This window comes from Megalops cyprinoides, chromosome 16 (genome assembly GCF_013368585.1).
Source record: "Megalops cyprinoides isolate fMegCyp1 chromosome 16, fMegCyp1.pri, whole genome shotgun sequence".
NCBI classification, from domain to species: Eukaryota; Metazoa; Chordata; class Actinopteri; order Elopiformes; family Megalopidae; genus Megalops; species Megalops cyprinoides.
This window is the reverse complement of record NC_050598.1, coordinates 28,026,616-28,037,334: the sequence shown is the minus strand read 5'-3', so window position 1 is coordinate 28,037,334 and position 10,719 is coordinate 28,026,616. Positions and strand designations below refer to the sequence as shown.

Sequence of the window (10,719 nt, the reverse complement as noted above, 5' to 3'; positions counted from 1 at the left end):
TTATTTTCTGTCCAGCAAAATACAAATTACAAAATACTCAAAAGTAATTAATACGTATTTTAAATACATTTAATTGAAATACTGCACCATCTCTGGTTTAGGTAGATGTTTAAAAGCAATCAGTTTACTCTTAACTTCCCTTTTTGTTGTATCACTTTAGTGTGTAGAAGTACATAGAAATTATCTTGCCTAACACTGAAGTTAAACTCAAAAGCATTACTCCGTATAAATCAAAATATAGAACTGTTGAAGCTAAACATTTGACAGCCAGCAAAACTTTTTTTTCTGAATATTTTAGGTTCTTGCATTTTTCTGCAATGCCCACAGGGATAAAACATTAACCAATGTTACGGACGTGTGGGACAAGCTCTTTTTATACATCTGATAACAAATGCCAGAGGCTACGTTCTAATTCTTAAAAACAACATCACAGGTACTGTTTTTTACTCATAAAAACAACATTTCAAGATTTTATGGAACGTTTGCCAACCATTTCATTTTTATCCTAATGGGACCCTTCAGTTGACAAAGGCAGAGGAAAATGCACTCTGGGAAATATCTCTTAGACTATACAATGGCTCAAGTGGAAGAAATGTGCAAAACATGGCCATAGACCTGTTCATCAAAGGTAAGTATGTTTGTTCAACCACTCTTTTATTACTGACAGACAAAGCAGTTGGAAAACAATAAAGATGTAGTGACAGATCTGTTAAACATTTAAAAGGACCCCACGGAATGTTCTCCAAATATACCATTGTGTTACTTTAATTTAACATACATTGTATGGTGGAGGTATAGATCAGAATGAGGTAGGGATTAATAGTAACTACTGTATCATATTCATTCAATAAAAATTCCAAAGTGAATCTCAGGGAGATTTTAGTCATATTTAAACACATTTTAAGTAGATGACTCTTAGAAGACTGATTAAAAAATGGGGCTGACATATCCAGCCAAACACTGGGGTTCATTTTCTTAGGTGGTTTTTTAAATATTGACTGTCCCTCATCTCCACCTCCAGTCCCAAGTGTCTGCTCCCACACTGTCCCCAGCTCTGTCTGCCCATGGAGAGAAAGAGTATCCTGCTCAGCAGAGGGGGGACGACCCCCAGTACAGCTGGACTCATGGGTAACCGGCCGACTTGGATGCAGGTGTGGCCTACCTCAGCAATGACAACCCACTGTCATACTGAAGAAGAGTGTGTCTGGAGCTCTCACCTGTAAGCATGTAATCTCATCAGCAGCCAAAACATCACCAGGAGCTCATCACCTGTTCAGGTAGGACATCCTTTCTGCTTAGGGGGTAAAGACGTGTAGAAGGGCAAGCAATAATAATCACCATAAACAGTTTGCATTCCCTCCCTGTGGGTCTGCCTCTCCAGCAACATGCTGCCTAGTTTAACTTAGTGGTCTGCTGGGTTGGGTCCCTCTCAGCATGGCCTTCTAAAGGAAATGTGGTTGCAGGAAATACACAGAGATATGGACAACGTGGCATAGACAAGCAACTAGAATCGTTATTTGTCACTTGCATTTTAGTTGACAATTGCAAGTGACAAAATAATTTTTTAAAGATTTTTCCAGAGACCCCCCCAAAATTTTGCTGTTGAGGCTTTCAGGGGGTCTCAAGTGTCAATCAATGTCAATCGTATTTCACACCCTGCTAAGAACTAAGGGTTTTGTCATGCACATATTCAATATGGAACTTTCTTTTCTAATTTTAAATGATCAGTTAGTTACATTTTATTTGTCCATTGTGAATACTGTTTGAAAATATGTCCATGTGAAATGCCAGTATTTGCATTATCTTCTGGCTTTCATTTCTTGGTGATAATCAGTTTCATCAGTGTGTGCATCTTTTTGAATGCTGGTGTACTAATATTGAGTATTAAACATAATGGTGGTGGCTGAACATGCTGTTATTAGAGAAGACTAACATCATCCAGACCCAATGTCAAACCAGTACCTGTAAAATCAGGAGCTGTGCTCCTAATTGTAAAGGGTACGATGTCGCTCTCCAGCACTAGTTATGTTGTCAGCAGCTACCATCTCGCTATTCTGCGGGCTTCAAAGTAATCAATAATCAGCAGCATTATAATTGTTTTCTAATTTGTGAATCTTAATGACATCATTGGTTGTCTCTGCCATTTGTGTTTTGTTTTTTGAATTCTGAGTTCATGGATGAGCAAATGACATGAATATGTAACATATTAAATTGCAGTTTGAGCACTGATTAATGTACAACCCTGAAATGTTTGTACTACTGAAGTCATTTCCATTTGTAAGTCTCATGTGTAATTGAGGAAGTTGACATAACAAAGCAGTGCTTCAGATATGATAAATAGTGATAAATAGTATTAATCTTGAATGAAAATAGATTTCCTTAGATTCCTTAGCAAAGTATTGCTGTACAGGATAAGGCAGGAGCTGTCATTTAAAGGTCTTTGAGGACACCATATTTCCTAGACTGTACCCTTATGTCATGTGTGTAACCCACAGGGCTTGGAGCACCTTTGAATTGTGTCTTAACGAATAAGAATGAAATCCAAGTGAGGATGAATGCCTCATTAGATGCCATATCTCTGCTAAATAACACAAAGATATTCTTCAGCCATGGAGATAAGGAACTGTCATCTGCCATCTGTCACATCCACCCTCACAGTCCGCAGGGTGGTGTCAATGACACCTCAAAAAAACATTAATTATTGTGGTAAGAGATTAGTCAAAGATAATGATTTATTTTTGTTATCATTGCCGTTGTTTTTCTTCTCAATATTACGTTTCACATTTTTATTTCAAGGAGGATTTTTCTCCACCTACATGACAGTTCATCATGTGCTCTGGGCAGTCATCACATTTCTCCTCACACTTTTCATCCTCCATCAGTGCAAAGTGCTGAGAGCACAAGGTGAGAGCACAGCATGCTGGTTAAATAGCAGCTTTTATTAACATACCAAGCAGACGCATGCCTCCCGACAGGAGTTTAGATCAGAGAGACATGCTTCACTCAGATGGGTCTCCTCTGGATCACGTACAGCACAGATCACCTTCCAGTCATGTTCTTATCTATCTGTTTTACTGTTGGCTGAAATCAATAAAAAATAGTGATAATTAAAAAAAAATACGGAGACCGACTTTGAATTAATTCATGGCACAGCTGCTGTTTATATTATGTGTTTCCTTGATTTTCTCTCTGAAACCAGCTTGCCAATGCTTGTGATGAATGTGTAAACCAATGATAACTATGGGATGTGTGTTTCTTGCAGAGAAGCTGAGATCCCCACAGCTCCCTCTTGTGGAAGTTACTGGAAATGAGCAGAACTAAGAGATGGCCATACTGCAAGGAGCACAGAAAGGACAATGTCACCAAAGAGTTTACATTTTTAATTCATTGTGGTATCAGTTGCTGCAACTGTTTGTTCATTAAAACATCTTCAGAGTATATGACTCGTTTAACGTTTTATATATATATATATATATATATATATATATATATATATATATATATATATATGTAGTAGTTTTGTAGTAGCTCTGTGTCAACATGTACATTAAGATGTCTTTGCACCCAATTTTGCTGAATTACACTCTGCACATCTGAGACCCACATCTGAATTTTGCAGTGTTTTAAGATGTGATGTGGATTGTGTTTGACATGTTGTAAAACTTGCCGCATGCTCTGTTCTAGTCATTGGAGTGGGCTGAATGGTCCAGGGCTTTAGGATGCTCTGTAGTGCTATGAAAGGAGAGAGAAAGTTTACTGTAGAAAAGAAAAAAAAAACATTCAGCAAATATGTTTAATTTCAAACTGTCTTTTACCTCACTTGTCATATATCTTTTAGAAATGTCCTGTTTAATCTCTGAAAATTATTTCATCTGTGAAGTAATTCTTGAATGTGTGTTAAAGTGTGCTTTGTGCTCTGCCGATTTGACTCTGTGTTTTAATACTACTACTAATACTTCCGTGCATTATAATTCTGATGATTATAACCAATAATAATAGTTAACATTAACAATATCAGTACTCAATAAACATTCATTTATTTTCTTTATCCCTTCATTGATTCATTTTATGGGTCTCTTTTTCAGTGCCTGATTCAGGGTATAATTTGGACTCCAAAGACTTGACTGGAATTCAGATGAGGGCAAAGAAAACACAATCACAGGAATCATGGATTTACTGCTATAAAACTTAGCATAACAGGACAGGGAATGTTGGATACTTACTCTTTTAGGTGATCACAGTATCATGCAAACATACTACATTATACCTGTGGCCTGTAATCTTGTCTGAATAAAATAAACCAAACCTGTACAAATCAAGTACATATTGCACCTGTATGCAGTCCCAACCCATCAGTTAACAGAAGCATTTTTGTCTCATGCTGGTCATAGTAGTCTTCAGAACAGGAATACACTGATACTCGATCGCTTTAAGTACACTATGTCCCGACAAAAACTACTGGGGGATTTATTTTTAGCTAAAATAAATGAATTACTTCCTGTACGAGAGCCTTCTCAACACAATCAGTTCTATGTCAGATGGTGCATAAAAAAAACTTTTATATGAAATGCAAATCATGAAATGTGGTTTTGGAATGTGAATGGAATGATTGTCATGGTCATTGTTAGTAGATCAAATTTCTTGTATTGCTTTTATTGAGAGCATCACTGCCAAAATAGCAGTCTAGATGGCATTTCCCATATAAAACTGCATTTACACTTTATGTCCCCTTACTCTGGCTAATAACAGATTTCTGATTGTCATTTAGTGTAAATTTATATTTTTTAGAAAATTATTTTGAGAAGATTCAGATGTGGAAAGGTGAGAAAATATTGAAAACAGACAAGACAGATGTGAAGAGCATTCATCAACTTTATCTACTTTTTCACTTCAAGCTGCAATGCTTTTTCTTAGCACACCCCTTTTTTTCAGCCGGGTTTGGCAATTCTACAAGGTGCATCACAATACAAAGAACTTTCTGTTGCCAAGTTAAATCCCCGAAGGTGAGAGGGAATCAATTTCTGTTCTGTATTGTGGCATCCTCATATCACCTCTAAAATAAAATACTGGGGGTTCCCAGGTAGCTCAGCAGTTAAGGTGCTCGCTTTGAGTGCATGCTGATCTCCATGGCCTGCGATGAATCCCTGCCGTGTCATCAGCCGACGCTGACTGTGAACTGTGAACACGGAATCGGTGTTAGCGGTGGGTAAGTTGGCAAGGGCTGCCTGCCCTGCCGCTCAGTCACCCTGTGACTCATCAGGTGCCCGCAGGGCACTTGGATGATCTCCGCGGAGCTATACCCATCCTCCAGTTTGCGCTTAGCTCGCTGTGGTTTGCTGGCTGACTTGCAGTGTGAAACACAGTTGTGGGTGGAATTGCATCGGGGGCACACTCACCCTCTGCTTTCCCTTTGCACCCCTGCATGAGAACAATGGTTGCCATGGTGAAACACACAGACAATTGGTTGAATTGATGATTCCAAAACAGGCCTTCAGAGAGGGGGAAAAAGCATAAAAAAATTATAATAATACAATGAAATACTAAATGCTACTCCTTACACTCAGGAGTAGTTGAAACTTTGTGTTATATCATATTGATGTTAAATCATCTTGGCCAACAGCTGATACATGGTGAGGTATAAATAAATATACTGTTGCAAATCTGATTACCATTGGCTGTGTGGTTGTCTTTGAAATTCAGCTCAGGGTATTCATTTCAGTTTAGCGATTTAGAGTTTGTCTGTTCAGGGCTCAAAGGTTATATGGAGTGCAATCCTCGAGAGCTCCCATGCAGCTCGAACTTTCCTTGGGCTGCAAAAGCAGATGTGAAATCTTGAAAAAACTCTGCTTTTGTGGCTGGTTGTGGTACCTTCCAGTAGGACACTTCAAATGGCTCCAGGGATTATACAGTAGTTAAATGTGTCTTAAAATTACACGCAGAACACAACCACGGGTCTAACATTACATTACTGTCATTTAACATACACTCTTATCTGGGGGAACTTACATAGGTTACAGCTTTTGTATGTTATCCATGTATTAATCTACGTATTTACTGAGGCAGTTGTGGGATAAGTACTTTTCCCAAACACAGAACTGAACCAGGAACGTTTTGTAAGCCCTGTGCCTTACTACTATGATTAATGGCCACCCGATGTGAAAGAGGAAGTGCCTTTATCATATCATCTCAGGAAAGTTGGTTGTGTTCTTGCCTGTGAGCTAAAATGGCAATCAATCGAAATTAGTAGAAGTCGGATGTGTGAACAATTTACAAAAGAAAACGAGAACCAAAAGTTCTCTTACAACATCCATGCGAAGTGTCAGTTTGGACATTTAGTCACAACAGTGGCTCAAGACAAAGAAAAAAAAACAAACAACCCTCCAACAGGTTTAGAAAGTGTGTATTCCCTTCTTGGTGACTGAAGTCCTCAGGTGGCAGGGACAGGTAGAACTCCAGTGTCGATGACCTCTGACCTTTATCACCTGATTTCAGCTTTACTGTGCAAAGTCAATCACCCTCTGGAGAAATACAAGTATGTGGCGCCATCTAAATGTTGATGCAAAGGACAGTATTACCACTGAATACATATTTATAAAATCAAGAAGTGAGTTCTCAAGTTTTTTTCTTGTTGCTTCTTAAGAAGGAAGAGGAAGTTCTTAAAAACCATCATGGTTACTCAATTGCAACACAGTCAACAGCCTGTGACAGCTGTTGGTGGGTGACACACACACGATTGCAGAGACCAGTTTAATCCATTTATCCGAGCAAGGCAGACTCCAGAAGGAACATCATAGGTGAAAACAGTGAAGGCTCAGAAACCCGTCTGAAGATATGCCTTAACTTCTGTGGCTGCTCGGCTCTGTAGTGAAGAGGGATGCCTGCCCTAATTGGACTGGTGCTGGTGTTAGCAACAGCGTCACATGGTAAGCTGAGCTTCCCTTCTGTTCTTGTATTTGCTGTTCATGAGTACACAACATGATGGAGGTTAATATGCACACAGTAAACCAATACTCAATTGGTGGCTGTTTAATACACACATGGTGAAACAGTGTTTGGTGGATGTTTGATATGCACATGATACAACAATACTATTTGTGTGGATGTTTAATAAAAAATTAATTCAGTGTCTACCAACTTCCCTTTTTGCTGTATTGCTTTAATGACTGTAGAGGTACAAGGAGACGATCATGCCTAACGCTGAAGCGCAGGCAAAGCTTGTAGTATTTTACTGTGGTTTCATTGACATTTACAGATTAGTCCTTATAGAACGGAAATACAGTACTGTTGAAGATGGCCATTTGACAGCCAGAAAATCATTTAATTCCTCTTCCTTCTGAATCTTTTAGGTTCTTCATCTTCCTGCAATGCTACAGGGAATAAACCATTAACCCAATGTTATGGAGCTGTGGGACAACCTCTTTTCATATATCTGATAACAAACCTCAGTGGGTATGAACTAATTCTAAAAAACAACATCACAGGTACTGTTGTTTTCACTCATAAAAACATTTCAAGATTTTATGGAACGTTTGCCAAACATTCCATTTTTTATCCTAATGGGACCCTTCAGTTGACAAAAGCAGAGAAAATGCACTCTGGGAAATATCTCTTTGAAATATACCGTGGGTCAGCTGGACAATTTTTGCAAGCGAGGACCGTAGATCTGTTCATCGAAGGTAAGGTTTGTTCAACTAGCACTTTTATTATTGCCAGATAAACCAGATGAAAAAAATGATAAAATGACCCTCCTTACAGGGATGTAATGAGTTTTGCCACATTTTTAAATGACTCTCAAGGATTTTTCTCTTGAAAAAATCGTAGGTTCATCTTAATATATATGAATTTAACGTATATGGAGGTTGAATGATGCAGGCATACATAGTAACTACACAGCCATTCCATAACCATGTGAAAGTCTTTATTTGGCCTTAAGCATGTAGCAGGCGCTTTTGTGGCTGATGTAGAAAAATTTGGTACATCCTACCAAACACCTCCCCTGAGATTAACAGTAACTATACAGTCATATCCATTTTTCCTTTGCTGTTATGAGATTTTCTTGCTAGGAAATATAAATAAAAAAAATAAAAGTTTACCCTCTGGTAAGAAAAATGCTGGCCTCTTAGTAGCTACATGATCCTTAACTGCATACTCTGTATATGTCAGGAGCTTGTCCTGATAATAACCATAAAGCAGTTATGTCCTCTGAGTTTTCCCCAGCATCGCCACACAGCCTCCAGCCTGCTGAGTCGGGCTTCCTGTCAGCATGGCTCTCTAAGGGATGATACAGCTTCAGAAAGCACTTGCAGGAGGGATAGCAACAACGGCAACAGCAATGGCAACAATGATTAATGTTGGACTTAGGGAATGCTTGCTGTGCGTATTTAGGTATGGAACCTTTGGGTTCCCTGGGGACTGTTGAAAATAGAAACATTTTTGGCATTCCATAAAGAAGTTGTAAGGCCTCTGTGTTGGCACTGAAAAGATTCTGAGTGGAACCATTGTAGGAAAGCCTGTAGCGTTCAGATTGTGTTGCTCATTGGAACGGAACCTGTTCAATGAAATGCTTGAAGCTGTGGAGGAGCTGCTTGACTTTTGAGGTTAATGGATGACTGTGGAACATACAGCACCAGTCAAAAGTCTGGACACACCTGATTAAGATAATGGGAAACATGCATTCAAAGACATTTTGGTCTAAAGACTTTGCTTAAATGCTTGACATTTGTTTCTGTGACAAATAAAAATTATGACAAGAGCTGCTCAAAGTATCTCTGAGATTTTTCCCTAGACTGTATCCTTATGTCATATATGTAAACCACAGGGTGTATGGGCGGCTAGAAATGATGTCTTACCCAATGGCATTGAAATATGAGGGTAATTGCCTCTTTAAATGCCATATCTCTTCTAAATAACACAGAGAAACATTACATTACATTACATTATTGGCATTTAGCAGACGGTCTTATCCAGAGCGACTTACATCAATTACAGATTTTTGCAATGTTATCCAGCTAGATATTTACTGAGGTAATTATGGGTTAAGTAGTTAAGCAGTGCCCCCATGGGGAATTAAACCGGCAACCTTTTGGTTACAAGTCCCGCTCCTTAACCACTGTTGCCTCATTTTCAGCCTTTGGAGAGAAAGAACTGTCATCTGCCCTCTGTCACATCCAACCCCACAGTCAGTAGGGTGGTCTCAATGATACCTCCCAAAATAATCAGCCTTTTAGTAAGAGATTAGATGACGTGTGTTTGTATTCCTTTTCTTATTACCAGTGAAATACCTACAAATATGTTCAAGAGTTCAGCATTTTACTTCTCTCAAATGTAATCCATTGAAAACAAGTAGGCATGGATGTTAATTCAATTTACTTTCCAACATTGTGTCATATGTGCGCCATTAAACTATTGTCTTTGTTCTCCTCAGGAAGGCCTCCGTTTATTCCAGTGGCAATTGTAGTGATCATATTACTTGCAGTGTTGTTGCTGGTAATATACACTCTCTACAAGAGGAAAAACAGGCCAAAGGCCCCAGGTCAGAAAGCATTCTGATGTGGATATCACTATTTAATAAACCACTAACATACAGTTTTGCTTTAATCCTTTTCGTTTTTTCTTTCAGTAGACAACAGGCCTGAGGCTGTGCAAGAGCTGGTATATGCACAGGTCACTGTGGTAGAAAGGAAGAACCAGAAGGGGAAGGAGGCGGAGCCAGACACTGTGTATGATCAGGTTAATGCATCTGGCACCTCTGAAGCTGTGACAGACAAGACCAAGAGTCAGGGGGAAATAGTGTATGCCAGTATTCACACATAGTCCTGGCCAATCACAAGGCATTTTTACATTGTGCACACGTCCCACAGTCAGGGCAGGTGAAATGCCAATCATATGCAGTGTACACTAGCCACAGTATTAAAGCCATTCTCTCATGATAACATACTGGTGCTTCTTCCTTTCCCAATGCTATTGCCTTAGTTCAGATAAATATACCCATATCTGGAGTGCATTCAGAAATGTATGCTGTGCCATGCATGTAGTGTCATTAATTTTAATTTGTGCCATTACTGCAAAATTCAATGATTTGCTTCATAAAATATATTCATAAAAGGTTATGGCAATAGGAAAGGTTTAAGGACTCATAGGTTTAGCAGTGAAGTGTGTCAAACATTCTGCTTTGGTTGACAAAGGGCCAGCTTTATGTTAAGTGTTACATTTTTTCATTACTCACACCATATTTTTACTACCAGTGACTCACAATGGCAAGAAGGATGGATAAAAACAGGGATTCACTTGCTCATTTTATTATTCTGTAGGGAGGGCATCTTCTGATTAGAGTATGAGGTGAGAGCCTGAGAACATATTTCTGCTCTGTGTCTGTGCTTCCTCTTTTGGTCACTTTCTTCTTAATTTGTGTAACTGTTATTTCTTGCATTGGGTCCATGGGGATTTCAAGGGTTTTGTTACAGATGCAAATGTTCCTCTTTATTTTCAGTCATGTATTGATTATTGTTATTATTATTATTATTATTAGTAGTAGTAGTAGTAGTAGTAGTAGTAGTGGTAGTAGTAGTAGTAGTATTCATGCAAATGTTACATACATGGGTATTTGGTGATGGAAGTGTATCTTTCACCCTTAATTGCTAGTGTAATAACAGAGAGTGAATGTATTTGCTTCTGTCTGAGCTCTCTGTATGCCGCAAAGTGTGCAAATAAAGGCCAGTC

At 38.8% G+C, this 10,719-nt stretch overlaps 1 protein-coding gene across 2 annotated transcripts; it reads left to right on the top strand.

The window, feature by feature from the left end:
- The first annotated feature begins 6,724 nt into the window (after positions 1–6,724).
- Positions 6,725–10,311, top strand: LOC118791604. 2 transcript variants are annotated; one of them, XM_036549023.1, is made up of 4 exons: positions 6,725–6,923; positions 7,347–7,676; positions 9,425–9,532; positions 9,623–10,311. In XM_036549023.1, the coding sequence occupies exons 1-4, from the start codon at positions 6,875–6,877 to the stop codon at positions 9,811–9,813; spliced, it is 678 nt and encodes a 225-aa protein (XP_036404916.1). In that variant the 5' UTR covers positions 6,725–6,874; the 3' UTR covers positions 9,814–10,311. The 2 variants fall into 2 exon arrangements, with proteins under 2 accessions (XP_036404916.1, XP_036404915.1); XM_036549022.1 differs by having other exon boundaries at positions 9,620–10,311.
- Positions 10,312–10,719: the final 408 nt, after the last annotated feature.